This window comes from Fringilla coelebs, assembly GCF_963513975.1.
Source record: "Fringilla coelebs genome assembly, chromosome: 4".
Classification (NCBI taxonomy): domain Eukaryota; kingdom Metazoa; phylum Chordata; class Aves; order Passeriformes; family Fringillidae; genus Fringilla; species Fringilla coelebs.
In genome coordinates, this window is record NC_140032.1 from 71,959,726 (window position 1) to 71,976,982 (window position 17,257).

A 17,257-nucleotide genomic window follows, 5' to 3' on the forward strand; every position below is an offset into this window, starting at 1 on the left:
TCCCACCCAGGCGGTGACCACAGCTTGGCTGCCACAGCTCCTGCACCCAGCCCCTTTGGATGCTGTTAAGGCAGGGAGAGTTCTGCTGGGCTGGGCTGGCAGCTGAGGCGAGCTCCTTCCTGGCAGCAGCCACGCTACTGGGAGTAGGTCCCAGATTGTCGCCACCACACCCACAGAGAGACCTGGACGGAGCAGAGCTCTGTGACTCAGACGTGTCAGCCCAGGGCTGGGTCAGCTCCGCTCTTCCCCTTGCTCACAGCTTTGCCTTGTGTAAGAGGAAGCATTAGCAGTTCTTTGTAGCAGCAAAATCCCCCTGAATTTTGTCTTCCTTGAGAGGATGTAGTGTATTTTCTTTTTCATTGTTTCATGGTTCTTTTTTCTTGGTGTTCAAGTTCAGTTCCAGTTTCTAAGACTTGTTCCCTGCTTAGGACAGTAGTGCTTTGTAATTGAATGGAAAATATGTACATATCTTGTATTTTTAGGACTTCAGAATTTTGTGCTTTACGTCTGATCAGGTTTCTCATCCAGATTGTCCTGTTGTTCTTCCTGAAACACCAGATGAATTGCAGAGGCGTTTAAACAACTTAAATTTAGCAGAGCTGCCCCAGTAAACAGCTTGCTTGAGAAACAATCTCTGGCAAGGCAGCAGAGGAAATCCCCGGCCTCATTGTCCCTTTCCTTTTGTAGGTCCACCTTCCTTTTGCCGTGGTTGGCAGCACTGAGGAAGTGAAGATTGGCAACAAGATGGCGAAAGCCAGGCAGTATCCCTGGGGTGTCGTGCAGGGTACGTTACCAAGGGCACAAGCCAGGCCTTCTCACCCTGTCCCTTTCTGATCATAGAATAACCAGTTCTGTGGCTTCCATCTCTGGGTGGCCCTTACCAAAATCTGGCTTGAGAGAGTGCGGCTTAGCTCTGAGCATGGGCAACTGGACATGCGGCCAAAAGCTCCTTCCTGCAGGAGGGCAGAGTTTGGCCAGGACACTGTTTGCAGCCCAGGCTTTACTGAAGCTGCCAGAAATCCAGAGCTGATCCCTTCTTTCCAGCCAGCACTGAAAAGTACAGGATGGAGATGGTGATGGTCTCCTTGTGGCTTCAGTTGTGTATCCCATTGGAGAATGGCCCAGGAAGCTGCAGGGGAGCATTCGCAGTGCAATTCTGTAAAGGTCTCTGGCTTCTCAATAATACCAGCTGCCGCTGAAGCAGCTTCAGAGACTTCAGCTGTATTCACCAGAGAATGATACTGGGAAAAACAGTTAGGAAAGAAGTTGATGTGTTTGGGAGGTCTTGGGCTCACCTGTATCCTTCTGGGTTCTTGCTGTTCCCAGAAGACCAGGACCAGATAGTTGGGGATTCAGTTTAGGCTTTGCCTGTGCAAGCCCCTGTGAATGCCAGGATTTTGAGTGGGTTTGGGGGGGAAGTGAAATCCTGTAAGCAAAACAGATCATCACCTTCCTGGTGCCAAAAAGCACGGGGAGGTGGGAGCCCTGTGACAGAGGGGCAGTGCACAGATCTTCCAAATCCAGCTCGGGCCTGTGCTGGCGTGGGATGGCTTTAGCCCCAATTCAGCAAGGCATTTTGGTGCGGGCTGACTTGGAGTTGTGCTCGTGAGCCTGAAGAGCTCTGAGGTTTGCTACACTGGGGCCCGGATGCAGGGAAGGGGGGAGCCCAGCTCCCAGGTTTCACGTTCTCCCTGTGGATTTTGTGTAATTTTTGCAGTTGAAAATGAAAACCACTGCGACTTTGTGAAGCTGCGGGAGATGCTGATCCGAGTGAACATGGAGGACTTGCGGGAGCAGACGCACACCCGGCACTATGAGCTGTACAGGCGCTGCAAGCTGGAAGAGATGGGCTTCAAGGACACGGATCCAGACAGCAAACCTTTCAGGTAGGGACAGGCAACCCAGGCACTGCTGTGCTCTGCAGCCTGCTTGCTCTGCTGCTGCTCAGGGCTGCCTGAAATTCTGGGCAGGAACAGTGCAGCCATGTCTGTGACAGGAAGGTGGCCCGTGTGTTGGGGACATGCTGGGGTAAATAATCTTTTGACCCTGCTGGAGCTCTTCACAGCTGGTCCAAGGTGAGCTGTGAAGAGGGTGCCACGGTCTCATGCCTGAGGTTTGGCTGATGACTGAACACATAGTTCATTCTGTCAGACAGCTTTATTGGTCTGCAGCCCAAGCCATTAGCCAAGGACAGCAGCTGTGTGGGAATTTGGGAGGGAGTGTTTGTTTTCTCCCTTCATTTCCTGTTTCCCATTCCTCCCCAGTTTCTCCCTGGTAATTGCACCCCCTGCCTCACAGCATCCCACGTTCCTCTCTGCCTGCTGGAGAAGGCAGTCAGAATTCCAGTGCACCGGTGGGGATTTGCCCCTGTAACACACGTGTGTGTCAGGGGCTGGCACTGGTTCGGGGTTTTGTTTCTGACTTGCTGAGTTGATGCAGCTGCACTTCTTCTGCAGCAGAAACTCTGCTGGAATCAGTCAAGCCCAGTTCTGTTACTAAGCCCAAGTGTGAAGCTTTATTGGATTTCCTTTCTGGAGAGCAATGGCTTAAGATGGGCTCAGCCCTTCCTTTGGAGGAATCTGAGGAATTTCCATTGCTTCCTGTACACGAGGCCTCTTTTGACCAAGCTATAAGTAGAAAGGAAATGAAAACGTACAGAATTTCTCCATGTGCTACGTGCTAGTTCAGAGCAGTTCACTCTGGATGCCTTTGCCCTCCAATAAGCAAACAAAACCTATGATCCCAAGCTGTTTGGCCGAAGCTGATGTATATCTGAAACGAGGGAGACGTTCTCTCTGAGCTCAGGGATCAAAAGGATGCTTTTCCCTGCATCTTGGCCCCAGGAGCCACAGGAACTGCTGCCCTTCAGCCAGCTAGCATCAGCCAGGAGCAGTCAGCCTTTGGCGAATCTCAGGGAGAGCAGGGCAGGAGGTCCCAGCACACCATTGGTGCCATGTAGGAGCTTCTGGGAGGTGTGGTAAAGGGGCACTGGTGATGTCTGAGACCCCCAGAATGCTTGGCCAGGCTGCAAGAGGTCGGGAGGGAGCACCAGGATCCCAACAGGCATCAATTCCATGAAATGGGGTCTCTGCACAGAGACCCTTCTACTGTCCTCTGTCCTCTGGCTGCGTTCTTTTGCTGCTCTGCTTGAGCTTTTCAAAATGCTCCTTTTTCAAATAATATTATTTGCCAAGGCATCCTTCAGTGTGTGTGGGTGTTTTGGGAAATGAAGTTACTCTGGTAGTTTAGTTTCATGTGTTTGTGTACTTAAAAGCCAATTCCTGTGTCATCTTTGCCTGTGAGAAGCTGCAGGGATCCCAGTTGGTTTGGACTGTTATTCCTTAGGGCTGTAATTGTTTTTTTCACATGCAGCCTGGGAGTTGCCAGGCCAGTTTGTCTGAGAACTTGCATGTCAGAGTCACTGCAGCAGAGAATGAAGGTTTGAACCTAGGACAATTTAACAGGAAGCCCCTGACCCCCTCAGCCCTGCCAGGCTTTTCCTGCTTGCCCATCAGCCTGCATGGTGTTTTTGGAAGTGAGCTTTGGAAGAAGTGGTTTGCAGTCCAGGATCTGATGAGCTGCATGCAGAGCTTTCCCTTTGGCTCTGCTGCTCCCTAGGACAGTGTGGCACTCATTGCAGATTCAGTTTGTGCTCACTGAGCAGCAGAGGCTTGCCTGCCCTCAGGCTTTGCCACATCTTTCACAAGGGCTTGGGAATGGAAGTTTCAGTGTCCGCAGTCAGAGCATTAAATCCAGCGCTGAATTTTAGGGAGCTTTTGTTTTGAGTCTCCTGAAGTCTGTATGCTGTGAGAGGTCTGGTTCTGCGTGTAGCTAAAAATCCAAAGATAGCTCTTGCCCTGCTCTCCCACGGAAGGATTTTTGTTGTTTTTAGACTCAGTATTTTTTGCTTCCATGTGTAGGAAGCTGGTGTGGTCATGTGGAATGGTGTGATTTTTCTGGGGCGGCCAGTGCTGTGCCAGAACAGCTCTGGGCATCCTGTCTGGAGGATATTTTAGGAAGTAACTGAAGTGCCTATTAATTAGCAGAGTTAAATACAAGGCTTGAGATAATCTCACAAGTTGTGTTCCCCAGTTCAATATTGCATCCCCTAAAAAAACCCCAACCAATAAAAAGGCATCAAAGCCCCCAATACTGCCAGGAAAACTAAAATCTTGACTTAATTGGAATTAGTATGTTCCTCTGGCCTAACAGTTGATGTGTTCCTTAGGCACACGGATGCAACGTGTCTGTGTGACTTCAGTGGAGTTTTCATTTAAAAAATGCTTTTTCAGACAAGCCTCTTGGGGGAAATAGTTATCATTCCCACACTATCATTATGGCTGGGCTATCCAAATCCATTTAAGGAATAAAACAAAAGAGGAATTTGGCATCCGGAGTTCCTAGGAGGCTTTAGAAATCTCGGAGGTTCATGGACAATGTGTTTTATGTCCCAAATCTTCACTGCCTTATCTCAGTGCTTGAGAAATGAAGGAATGCCAAGGAGTCGAGGGGGACTGTAGCAACCCAGCCGTGTGGTTATTTGGAGTGGGAAGGCTGCTGATGGTTTGCAAAGGCCAAAGGAGAAAGGGAGGTCTCCCAGGATGGAGACCTAAATCAAGCCCCTGGTGTGGCTCTATTAGCAATGAGCAGTGAAAGTGAGTTCTGCTCCGTGTCAGTGTCGTGCCCAATGAGCTACATGGGGGCACATTTCACCTGGCTCTGCTACACAATCCTTGCCTTTGGAATGCAGAGACCTGGCACAAACAGAGGGAGAAAGCGGGGCGGTGTGGCTCCGAGGGATCACCAGCCCCGTGGGCATCGGGGATTGCTGCAGGTGTTTATGTAGAGACTGCTTCTCTTCCAGGACAGCCGCCCTGCCTGCTGAGTGATGCACGGGACGCTGAGCCGGGAGCTCGGCTCGTCCTTTCCATTCGCCTCCCGCTGCTGCCACCTAGCAAGCTGGGATGGCTTTCGCGGAGGTGATGCTGCCTCTGCTGGAGCTTCTGACCGTGTTTTGTGACAAGACAGCCTAAGTGCTGGGGTCAGTCAGGCTGGAAGCTCCTGGCTGTGCTTGAAACACTGCTCTGACTGGGTTTTGTGTGCTTTTAACAGTCTCCAAGAGACTTATGAAGCAAAGAGGAATGAATTCCTGGGCGAACTCCAGAAGAAGGAGGATGAAATGAGGCAGATGTTTGTCATGCGAGTGAAGGAGAAGGAAGCAGAGTTGAAGGAAGCAGAGAAGGATGTGAGTATACTGTAACTGTGAGGGCTTGGGGCAGGGCTGTTGGAGAAAATGTCCTGCTGGGGCAAGAAGCTGCTCCTCAGGCCTCGGGCTGCTGCAAAGGTGCAGACAGGGGTACAGCCCTCAGTGCCCACCTTCCCTTGCTCTGCACGAACCTGATAGAGTCCACTAGGTGCCCAAGCACTGAGGGTTGGAATGTGGGGGTGTGGAAGTGTCCAGAGGCCTGCTGGGTTCCTCCAGCTGTGGGAATTCCTGCTCTGTCTGTGCCAGTGAGTGTTACCTGCAGGGCTTTTCTCACAAGTCAGGCAGACTGGGGACAGGCTGATGGCAGTGCAGGGAGGCCTCGGTGCCAGCAGGAACACCTGGGGCATCATTGCCAGTAAATCAGGCTGGAACTTTGCTTCCTCTCTTCCCAGCCAATTCTCACTGTCTCTGTCCCGGCAGCTTCATGAAAAGTTTGACCATCTAAAGAGAACTCACCAAGAAGAGAAGAAAAAGGTGGAAGACAAAAAGAAGGAACTTGAGGAAGAGCTGAACAACTTTCAAAAGAAGAAGGCAGCAGCTCAGCTATTACAGTCACAGGCTCAGCAGGCAGGTTCTCAACAAACCAAGAAAGACAAGGACAAGAAAAAGTAAGCGGATGTCACCCACACCCTTTGTAGGGTTTGTTAGAAGTTTTGGGAGGTTGTTTCTTTCTTTCTTGCTGCATGTCTGTATTTGCTTTTCCCCATTACCAGACTGGAAACAGGCGTTTTCTCAGCCTGATCAAATAAAATATTTTTTTTTTTCTAAAGGGTGGGCCAGGGACATCATCTTAATTTTTCTCTAGAAGAGTACCTTCAAATTTTATCTTCAAGTCTGACTGGTGTGGGAGAGCAATTGGATGGTGGAGTTTTGATTTGTTATCTGTTCAGTATCTTCTGGAACGATGGGATGTTCTGGACTCAGATTTATCTGCCTGAGCCAGAATTATTAAGGGAGTTGCTACCCGTCCTTTCTTTCACCGGTAGTCTCCAGTTCCCATTCCTTAAGGTTGTAGTTGTAAGTAGAAGTAAATTAGAAACCAAAACCACCATGTTATTTTTACATGGGGAATGCTAGTGCCAAAAGCGGTGACTTGGAAGCTTGCTTTAAAGACAAGAAGCTTTGGTTTTGTATTTTTTTTTTAGAAAAACAAACTACTACGGTACCGTAATTGCAGTTAAATGGCGTTTGTGGTTGTATCAAGTTGACATAATAAGCTAAGAAACCCTTACCTTTTAGTCAAGATCATGGCACTGTTTTTTACTATTTTATATTAGTGTCCTGGGAGTGTGATGCTTTGCCCTCCCCTGGCTTTTTCCATTCCTAGTAAGAGGGTGCTCATGCAAGTCCTTAGTGAGTCACCTGTGCTAAGGGTGCTTATTTGGTACCTGCTGTGGGCAAGGCTGGGGATGCAGCAAATCTCACTGGAAAACACTTGGTCAACCCACACACAAAAATGACAGTTCCGCGCTGCTTTCACTGCCCAGGAGAGAAGAGGGTGCTCCTTAGAGTGACACAGGTGGTGTCCCCCTGGCAGAGCCAAGTGCCAGCAGGGCTGTGCCTCAGACCCTTGTGTCTCCCGTGGCAGCCCGGGAGCTGCAGCCAGGCTGAGCGGTGTGGCAGCAGTTGTGCAGCAGATGGCCTGGGCTGTCACAGCTTTCACCCTCACTGCGTGGTCCCTGTCGCTGCCGCTGGTGCCGTGCCCGGCGTCGGTCGCTGCTGCCCGGGGCAGGCGGGCAGGGCCTGGGGCCGGTTCCTCAGCTGCTGTAAATTGATGTAGCTCCTATGGAGCAGTGCTGCTCGGTGCTGGCTGAGGACGTGGCCCCGGGCCCTGCCAGGATCCGTGGAGCGCTGCATGCACGAGCTCTGCTTGGAGAGAAATCCTTACAGAGCGAACCCAGGGGTGTCGGGCTGAGCACTGGAACCAGCCAGTGTTGGCAGCTAAGGCCCAGGCGTGCTGAAACACCCTGCTGCAGATGGCTGGGACACTCATCTTCTCTCACCTGAGATCTCACACATGGGGATGCATTCCCTGAAGAGAACAACAAGTGTTGAAGACCCTTTTCCTTGTCTCTCAGAGTTAGCCTAGTTTTTTTAAGAACTGTGCAGTCAGATTTTTTTTGTCTCTTAGCTATAGGACCAGTGCAGTACAGAACGGTCTGGGGAGTTCTATTCCTTTGGGTGGTCAGTGTGAGCTCCTGTTGGGTTCCAGCCTCGTGGGTGAGACAGGGCTGTTCCCAGGGACTGTGACAAAAGCAGGTTCTGCTTTGCTGCTGCATTCACAGAAATCCAGCCTCGAGGAACATGCCCGTGTTTTAGTGGGTCCTTTGTGTTGCTCCACGCCAGGTGCTGTACCTGCTGCAGGTGTTCTCTAGTCAGAGTTACTAACAGAGGCTTTAAAGGGAAATGCTGATGCTCCTGCCTTGTAACTCACCTTGGTTTTCTAAAGGCTTTCAGTTTCTCCTTGCACTCTAATGTGGAGCTGCAGTTTGTGTAGTTAAGGCTTCCAACCTCCCTCTCTGCTGCCATGGCCTGTGGTGCTTCTTGTTCTGTAGCCAGAGGAAAGCCTTGCCATGCCTGACCCTTAGAGCCTCCCCACAAAATAATTAATGGGAATGCTTGATTTTCTCAAGATGGGATTGGATTTCTTTGATTTGGACAAGAGAGACTTTCCACTGTGCTGTGCATGCTGGAGGGAAGGCTCAGGGTGAAATCTGCTGCTGGCCTGACTCCATGAGGGAGAGCTCAGCCTTCTTGATTCCCAGACTATTCCTCCAAAAATTCTCTAGCTTGTACTCTTTTTACCTAAGAAGTTTGGGGCTCTGGTCTGACAGCAGCAGTGTTTGGGGACAGCACACCTGTGTCCCTCAGGCACTGAAGGGGTGGTTCAGAGCAGACTCTGGCACTTGACTGGACATGGGGCTGGAGGGGACTGTGCTTCCAACCTGACCAGTCTGGAGAGAGCTCCTGGCAGCAGAGCCAGTGTAAGAGGCAAGCAGCCTTCTGGTGCTCGCCTGCTGCTGGCTCCATGGCTACATGCCTCAACATGTGCCGTTGTTGCTGCTCATCCGCAGCCCCCCAGGAGCCAGGACCATCTGCTTGGCTTCTGTCTCCGTTTATTAAAAGCTGCTTCTGAAAGCCAAGTGTAAAACCTTTTTTTTTTCCAGTTTCCTTTCCACTTAAGTTTCCAGTCCGATGTGCCTGGTCTGCTATCAGGGCCCAAGCTAGTCCCAAAGCAGTCCCTGAGCTGCAGCACCCGTGTCAGGGCCTGGCCCAACACCCTGTAAAAAGAGGGTTTGGCGCTGCCTGAAGGATCTGCGCTGGCTGTGCAAGCCCAAGTGCTTGGAGACATCCTGGTGTCCCGGTGTGAGATAGCTGAGCTGCCTCCTGCGAGGATGCCCATGGGAAGTACCCCAAGCTGGCTGCCTGCACCCGTGTCCCAGCTGGGAACAAATGAGCCCCAAAGCCACCGAGCTCTCTGGTGACAGGCTGTCGCCTGGATCAGCTTACAGGGTTGGTTGGTCAGTACTTCTGTCCCCGCAGTTTTCCTTTTACTTTCGGTTGTCATGGGCCGGAGTAGAGCCCAGCCTTGAGGTTGAGTTTCTTTGTAATCCCATAATCCATCTGCATGCCCACCCACCGGAGCGGGTTGCTGGTCTCGGCTCTCCTGGCTTTCTTGATTTTTTTTTGCATTTTGAGTTCAATTAGTGCTAACTTTTTTGTTTTTTGTTCTGTTTTTTTAACTTGCAGTGCAAGCTTCACATAAAGCCTGTCGAGCCAAGGATGTTCCTGCATTCACCTGCTTTTGCAGTAATGTGTCTCTGCCATCTGTTTTCTTTTTATATTTTTTTTCCATTTTTTAACATGAATAACTATTAACTCATCTAATAACATAGTGGGAACAAGAAGGAAGAGGGATTTGGGGCAGGACTGTGTGCGAGTGGAAGTTTAGGGGTGGGTGGAGGGACAAGGTAATCATGATGACACCATGCATTTTTCTTACCAAAACCATCAGCAGTAAATTATTTTTGCCCCCCAGTCTGAACCGAGAGTCAGAGTTGGCTGTCAGCAGCTCAGGTATTGGCTGGCTCAGGTGCTCTCAGTGCTGCTGGCTGTGCAGTGAGTGTTGCAGGAGTGTCCCAGCCAGCCCAGGCCATGGCTGGAGCTGGAGTTTAGCCTGACTCCCAATTCCTTGAGGAGCTGCTGTGTTCAGCAGCCCCAGTCCCTGCCGGGGAGAGGGAGGGGGGTGTGTGTAGATAACCAAGTGTAACTGACCTTGCATGCCGTGACATTTGCATGATAATTTGTGTTAGTTCCTGTTCCGTGCTGTCTGCCCTGGCCTGGTTTTCCAGCCTCCCTTCCAGCTCAGCGGAGCACTGCTCTCCCTGCGCTATTGCCTCAAACCTTTGGAGCCTCCCTTAAAATCCCGCCTGGTTCCCAAGGGGCAGGATCTTAACAAGGCTTAGCAGCCCTCATGGAATCAAAAGCCCAGGCAGGGGGAAGATAGAGCCTTCAGCATCCTCTTGGAGCTTCCAGGAGCATGTGGGATCCAGAATTCCAGGTGAAGGGAGAGAAGGTGCCTGGACACAGAGTCTCTGCGCTGCCCCCAAGCCCTCCTGCAGCAGGATTCATGTCCCGTTCAGGTGTTCCCTGGACATGCCAAGGAGGTGTAGGATAAGCCAGGCCCTGCTCTCTGGCCAGCACACAGTGGAAGTGAGGCTGTTTCAAGTGTTTTTTCCGTGCCATTGCTTTGAGACAGTCTTGTTCTTCCTTCCCAAGGAGCGGCAGGCCGTGCTTACCCTGTGACTCCGGGATTTCTTCCTCTGCCAGTGCACAGCCAGCGCTTCCTAGCTAGGCAGTCTCTTTAAAGCCTTCTTTACAGCCGCCTTAGACAAAACTCTTCTACCTGAATCTCCCACTGCAGCTGTTTGCCTGCTTCTGGATGCAATTTCTCTGGGGGGAAAAGGCAGACTTCTCACTTCTTTTAATCACTTTTTCCTCAGGTGTTGGATTGGGAAGTGCTTGGAGGTTAGCTTATGGGTTGTCTTGCTTTTTAACCCTCACTGCTTAAACATGGCTTTAGGAAGAGAATATCTATGTACCATGTCTTGGTGGACAGCAAAAATGGATAAATAAGCTGGAAATAAAGCAGTTAACCTTTTTATCCTTTTTAAAAATGTTTTAATTTTTTTTTACATTTTTTTAAGTAGTTTTTATTATTTTGTTGTTATTTGGGTTTGGTTTTTTTTTCCCTCCTGGAGTTGCCAACTATGCACTTTTCATCAGGTTAAATAGGTTTGCTGCAGGGTTAGTTGGAAAAATGAAATTCTGGTTCTTGTGGCTTCTGGCAAACCCAGCTTTAAAATCTTGAGTTATGAAGAAAGAAGTTTGTGAGTTGTTTGCATGAGTTTTTTACAGTCACATCACATGCCCATCACTGAGTGCTCGTGGCAATATGCTTTGCTTCAGCTGCCTCTGTGCATGTCATCTTCTTAATTACCAGTGTTTTGTGCCAAGTAGAAAACTTAATTTTAACATTTATTTCTCCTGCTTCATTTAACAGCCCTTCAAGGGATGTTTAGCAGGGGAAATCAGCTGAGTTGAGCTTTTCCTTTTTGACAGAAAGCTGTGGCCAAGTGCATTAGTGTCTTTTTGGTTGAGTTTTTCTCCAGCAGAAAACCAGCTGTGCTGGAGAAACTGGGAATAAACCACAAACTTGAAGATGTCGAAGGTACTGTTTTGGTCTTTGGCCAAAGGAGATGGAAATGACTTTTTTCCCCATCTTGAACCCCTGGGCCATGTTTAGCTTGTTCCTGCTGCTCTTGTTGCTTTTCCTTTCCCCGTGCCTTTTTTCCCAGCAGCCCCTGATGTGCATGGAGTGAATGATACACTCAGGTCTGGCTGGATATGCTTTCACCTCTGCATGTAAGTACAGCAGCAAGAGACTGACCCTTCCTGCCTCGCTCCTGACAGGAGACCAGCTGTGCTTTTCTGGGAGATTCTCCAAGTCCATTTACTTGCAAGTGGGGTGGTTAACGTGCCTCTAAAACTGCATGTTCCTCGCAAGGCGGATTTCAGTCCTTAGGCTAATAAAGAAGAGCAGGAAAGCACGCTGAAACGTGCTTTTGCTGGGATGGTGATGTTCCCAGGGCATGAGGCAAACCCCCAGAATGGAAAAGCAAAGGCAGTCCAGGTCTCTGTGCGGGGCTGTGGCCGCTCTGTAGAGAGGGGGCATACATGAGTCTGGCAGGCAGTGGGAAAGGAGATGGATGAAGGGTTTGCTCCCCCAGAACCTTCCGGGGATCACACAGTTCCTTGCAAAGGAGGCCAGTGAGTAGGAAGGAGCCCTCGGAGCTCGTGGTTGTGAAATGCATCATCCTGAGCTGCGTCTCCTGTGGTGCTCCAGGAGCCACAGGAGAAAGCAGGCGCTGGCAGCCACCCCGGGCTCCTCTCCAGCTGGAGAGCTGCCTCTCCTGTCACCCCCTCCGTGTGCTTCTGACAGCCTGAAATCCCAGCAGGGAGCGGCGTGTCTCCCTGGAAGGACACCCACGTTAAACAGGGCCCATGGTTCTGCAGGCAGCTCTCCTCTGCTCCTCCCAAACCGTCCCAGTGCAGATGGAAATGTCTTTTTGTGTGTGACCACCTCAGCTGTGTCCGTGTGACTCCAGTGCCCTTCCGTGTCCCTTCTCCCGGGGCCCGGGCTGCATGTGCAGGGTGTGATAGCCGTGCTGCTCCCGCCAGCGTGTGCCAGCACCGAGCTCTGCAAACATGAAGGGTTTTTTTAATTAATGGGAAACAAAGCTGTGAACAGCGGTAGAAATCTTGTATTTTTAATATCCTGATTGCCTTAAACCATAGATGTAGGACTTTATTACCTTGCTATTGGAAAATAACCCACGTTTGTAACTAAACAATTGTGTAACCTACATACAGTGTTAATGCAAATGATATGTATGCATCTGTTAGATATTGTCACTTTATTTGATGTTAAAATATTTCAGTTTTTGAATTACAGATGGAATAATAACCTTCTAGCATAAGTTCAGTTATTTCTTGTACGTGCTTCAGGCTGCAGATCCACCTAGTGCCAACACTTGAAGTGGGGAGAGGAAATATATTTTTACCCAAAGCTTTGGTCTTTGCGTGGCCTCTGTGATGTTTGATGTTGCCGTTCTGTGGCGGGGTGACAGGGGTGTCGCCTGTCAGCCTCTGCCTCCCCAGCAGGTTGTTCTGTGCCTCTGAGGCGCCTCTGTAGGTTCGTGCTGGTGTTTGTCAGTCGCTTCTTGTGGTGGTCATGAGCCCGTTCCCCGCACTAGCCCGTGTCCCGGGGAGCTCGGGCCAGACTTGATGTGTGTGATACCTGCCCAGTACATACCTTCCCCCATGACTGGTATTAAAATGTTGTTCCTCCTTTGTTCCCCCCCCACCCTCACTTTTTCATTTCAATTCTGAACCTCTGTTTCTTTTCTCTTCTGTTTTTCTCTTTTTCTGTAGCTTCTTCTTTATGTAACCGTCACCTTGCCAAAGCCCCCACACCCTCTCTCCCAGTGGACCGTAGGGCACTGGAAGAGCTGCGGATCCGGGCACCCCTGCCAGGAGAAGAGCCATCTCATTCCTCCATCACGTCTGCCCTCCTCTCCTTCCCCCTTTGTTCCCACCCGTGCGTCTGAGGGTGTGCTGTGCTGTGTGTCTGTGCGGGATCCGCCCGCTCCGGCGCGGCTCCGACAGCGTCCGGGCTTCCAGCACTGCCAGAGGGAACGGCCGCCGGAGGGAGCTCGGCCGCACTGTGACTCGTTGCTCTGGGTTAGTTGGATTTTTTTGCCTCCCTCCCGCTTTCTTTTGCCGTAACGTGCACACGCTGCTGGTGACACGCAGAATGACAGACTGGGGGTGAGCGTGCATAGCTGGAGGATTTAATTTGTGCCTCAAGCCTGACTGCTTTGGACACCACAACTTCACCTCAAGGGCGTCCTGTGCTCCTCTGGCATGGCTGGAAATCTCTCCGTAGACCTGTGATGTTCTCAGTGTGTTACTGTGTGACGGTGGGTGTCCCGTCCTGTGGCACTGATGGAGCCTGTCCTGGACAGTCAAGGCCTTATCTTCTGGCTGTGCCTCGCTATGGGCAGAGCAGGATTCTGGTTTTGTACAGCTGAGCTGCACCGGCTCACACTTAGATCCAGGGCTTCATTTTGTTTTCATGAAGCCTAATTAGTGGTTATTTTTTTAACAGTCCTGAACGTGGGCAAGTTGTTAAAATTTCTACCTTGTTTACTTTGGAAGTGAACTCAATCGAAAAGTTTGACAAGTGCTAAAGGATTGCTTGAAGGTAAAAAGAAAACCTGTAAATGTGTGTAGTGACCTCCAGCTGGTTTGGGATGGAGGGAAGGAGGCAGCCTGAGCCTCTTAGGATGCTGGTTTGTGTAGAGTGATGCACTTCGATTTTTTAACCGAATACTAGTGATTTATTCTTTGCATCTGTGAACCTTAATCACGGACTTCCCTTCCTTTAGCCTGCCAAGGTAAAGCTACCCTGAGCTGGTCTAGGTATGGCCTCTGGCACTCGGTGTATGACATGCCAGCTGCTGAGGGGCTCTGCTGAAATCTGCTGGGGTTTTCTTCACAAGCACAGTATTTTGCAGCACTCTTCAGTAACAACGGTCAGCTCCCCGCAGCCAGGTGGAAGAGGAACTGCTTGTCCTGGAAACCTTTGCAACCAAAGAAGTGACTTTACAGATACACTCAAAGGTTATTGAGTGTTGACCTCATGTGTGCTGTATCCTGGTATGTAGCTGGACTTGCTGGCTGTTGCCCAGCCTAAAGGGCTGTGCATATTTGCACAAGTGTAGCTTGGGACAGGACCTGCAGTGATACCAAAACCAGAGCCTGCCCTGCTCTTGTGGCTGCAGGGGCCTCAGGTGGTACCCAGTGCCTCCCACCAGATAGCCAGGTCAGAAACCTGTTCAATTCTGCTTTGTGAGCACAAAGCAGGGTTGAGGCCATGGCTGGATTAAACCTTGGCTGTGTCTGTCCCTGTCTTGCTCTGCAGCACTCTGTGGGTGTTTGTCTTGCAGGATGGGATCCCTGCGTGCCCCGGGCCACTATCCCTCCCAAAAAGCCATGGCCCAGGGTTCTCTGCACACAAAGCTGGTCACTGTTGACTGAGAACATGCCTGGCCCATGAAATGCCCGCTTTAGGCTGGCTTTTCCTCCAGTGATGGCACCTGTGCCAGTCTGCAGTGCCAGTGACTGCTGCTAGGAGCCCAAGGGCCCTGGCAGTGGGCTGTGCAGCCATGGCAGCCTGCAGCCTGCCCAGGTACCCTGCTGACTACTGCTGGATGGCTCCTGTGAGACCCTCTTCCAGGGAGGGAATCCTCTCCTTACGTTCCCCTCTGTCCTCACGCCTCTTTGTTGTTGCTCCTTCTAAACTACAGCTGGAGTTATTTCCAAAGCCTAGTATGAAGAGAAGCAGCTGGGCACACCCTGAATGCCCATACTCACACGGACTGCCTTTATTTTGCAGCTCTGTAGAGTTTTGCTGTGCTGGTGCCTTGAGTCCTGCTTGCAGCTCTGGAGCTCGTGTCTGCGGGAGGACGTAGCGGAGTTAGAGAAGGGCACTAATGGGAAGTGGGATGGAGCAGCAGCGTGCCAGGTGAGGCGGCTCCCTTTGTGGAGGGAAAGGCAGAGGTGAGGGCCGATCCAGCCCTGCTGCGAGCAGGAGCTGGCAGCACATGACCTCTAGAGGTCCCCTGCAGCCCGAATTTATTTGTAACTGTTGGAAAGCTCGATGGCTGTGCGCGCAGAGCTGCCGGTCACCAAATCCTCGCAAACCGGACTGAGCTCGAAGGGAATGGGCTCAAAACATGCGGTAGCTTTCTTACAGAGCAGTTACTAAACTTCGGAGGTTTTTTTTTTTTGCCCCACGCTGGTGAGGTGGCCGGTGTCAGTAGAAGGTTTTGGGGTTGGTTTGGGATTTTTTAAGGGTAAATTCAGGGAGAAGAGATCCATAAGGGAAACCAGTCAAACTCCGTTGGTGCTGGATAAAGGGGGGAGGGAAGGGAGCAGAAGGCACAGACGCTACCGGCGCTGTCTGTGGAACGAGGGGCGGAGCTGCCAGAGGCTGGTGGGGGCTTTCCCACACCCCAGGGCTGGGAGAAGGGGTGGCGACGTGACCTTCTGCTGCTTCCTGTATGGCTGCGGCTCTTAGGGAAGAGGTGTCAGCGTGTGGAGGGGGCGGCTCAGGGAGGTTATTTGTCGCTTCAGTGTCCCCCAGCAGAACTGGGGGAGCCACTTCATCCACTCCCAGCTGAAAAGCTGTGCTTTGGGGTTAACCCTTGTGTGGCTGCTGCGGAGGATTCGTGCTCTCATGTCTGGAGGGCAAATCCTTCAGGGGCTCAGGGAAGTCGGTTGCTGCAGGGAGCAGCAGAATGTGTGAGGGTGAGCTGGGATTGCAGCTGAAGGCTTGGGAGCAAGCAGCAGTGCTCTGTTGGGATGTGGCTGCTGTGTGTGGGGAGCTGCTTGGGCTTGGGGCACTGAGCAGACACTTGGGGTTGGGAATGCAGTGGTTTTATCCCAGTGCTGTGGGAGATGCTGGGCTCCTGGCCTGCACTGCTCTGGACCTGCCTGGAGCACAGACCCCGTGTTGGCATCTTGGGCTGGTCCGTGATGTGAAGCGCTGGGGTGCTGTGAGGTTTGTGGGAAGGTCGCATGAATGTGAGGAGTGAAGGGCATCAGGGAGTGTTTTCCAGTGGGAAACAAGGAGCCCTGGCCGTGCTCCAGTCTGGCCCTGTGCTCCAGCGGCGGAGCAGCATAGAAGCCAGCCTGCTGCTGAAGGTGATGGGGGCCAGGCAGGGTGGGGCTGGAGGGGGCAGCTGCTGCACTTGCTCCAGGGAAGAGCAAAAACAACGGCATGCTGCTCTGCCACAGCCAGAGAGGTGCCAAGCATCCAGGGCCTCTGCCAGGACAGCAGGACACTGCAGAGATGGCTCACCTGGGCCAGGGGCAGGGTTTGTGCACAGCGCCGAGGAAATAAAATGTGTCTGTCTCTCTCTGCAGCGCACTGGGGCTGGGGCATGCCTGTGTTTGGGACTGGGGAGTGGGAAAGCTGCCTCGGCAGCCAGGGGCACCGAGTCCTGCCTCTGCGAGCGTTTGCTTCCCTGATTTGCCAAGTCAGCACTGGGGCTGGGGCAGCTCCAGGCAGCACAAGGAGGCCAGGAAGGGTTTGGGGCAGTTTTGGGAGAGCTGCAGTGATGCTGTTAATTGGGTGTGTTTTGGAAGGCAGAGCTCTCCCCTCAAGGCTGGCATGAGCCGGGGCAGTGCATGACCTGCTGCTGTCCTGTGGCTTTGGGAGTGGGAAACAGTGACAAGGACACAGTTACCTTCCCACATGACACGCAGCCATGGCTCCAGCACACCTGAGACAGCAAACTGCCCCAGCGGCACCCAAAGATGTCCTGAGGCCCAGCTCCCCTCCTTCCTGTCCCTGCCAGGCCCCTGCCAGCTGGCACGGGCTCCCTGCTCCCACCCTAGTGCCAACTCCTCTCCCTGTGTGCGTCTGAGTGCCTATGTGCTGGTGCTGAGACTGGGACATGCAGGAATATGCCCTGAAACCTGGGGTGGAAAGAGCATGGGGACGGGGAGAAACCAGTGTCATTTAACTGGGAAAGATGTGTGACATGCCATGGGCTGGAAGCAGGGAGCCCCAGAACTGAGAATATCCTGCAGTGGCAGGGCGCTTTGCTTGGGGGTGTGCTTGTGACACCTTGAGCCAGCTCAGCAGCCTGGCTTTGGAAAACTGAGATGAGAAGGCCAGGGACTGAAAATACTATAAGGACGGCAGGAAGGGCTGGAAGGGAAGGAAGACACACCCAGCTCAGAAATGTGGGCTCGAGGGGGAATTTTTGAGTCATGGCAGGAAGAAGCTGGAACCCAAGAGAAGGTACCGTGGTGGACTGCTGCACTAAGATGGCACCTGAGAAGGCAGGGAGCAGGAGG

General features: G+C 51.8%; 1 protein-coding gene across 3 annotated transcripts in view; it reads left to right on the forward strand.

The window, feature by feature from the left end:
• SEPTIN11 (septin 11) overlaps positions 1 to 12,882 on the forward strand; it is a 51,070-nt gene extending 38,188 nt beyond the window's left edge. For 2 of the 3 annotated variants that reach the window (XM_084205121.1, XM_084205119.1), the window contains 5 exons: positions 688 to 784; positions 1,718 to 1,886; positions 5,113 to 5,245; positions 5,687 to 5,874; positions 9,017 to 12,339. In XM_084205121.1, coding sequence (XP_084061247.1) covers positions 688 to 784; positions 1,718 to 1,886; positions 5,113 to 5,245; positions 5,687 to 5,874; positions 9,017 to 9,032 — 603 coding nt within the window. In that variant the 3' untranslated portion in view covers positions 9,033 to 12,339. Of the gene's footprint in view, positions 1 to 687; positions 785 to 1,717; positions 1,887 to 5,112; positions 5,246 to 5,686; positions 5,875 to 9,016; positions 12,340 to 12,760 lie in introns of those variants that run through there. The other variant, XM_084205120.1, reaches the window with a different exon arrangement.
• Positions 12,883 to 17,257: the final 4,375 nt, after the last annotated feature.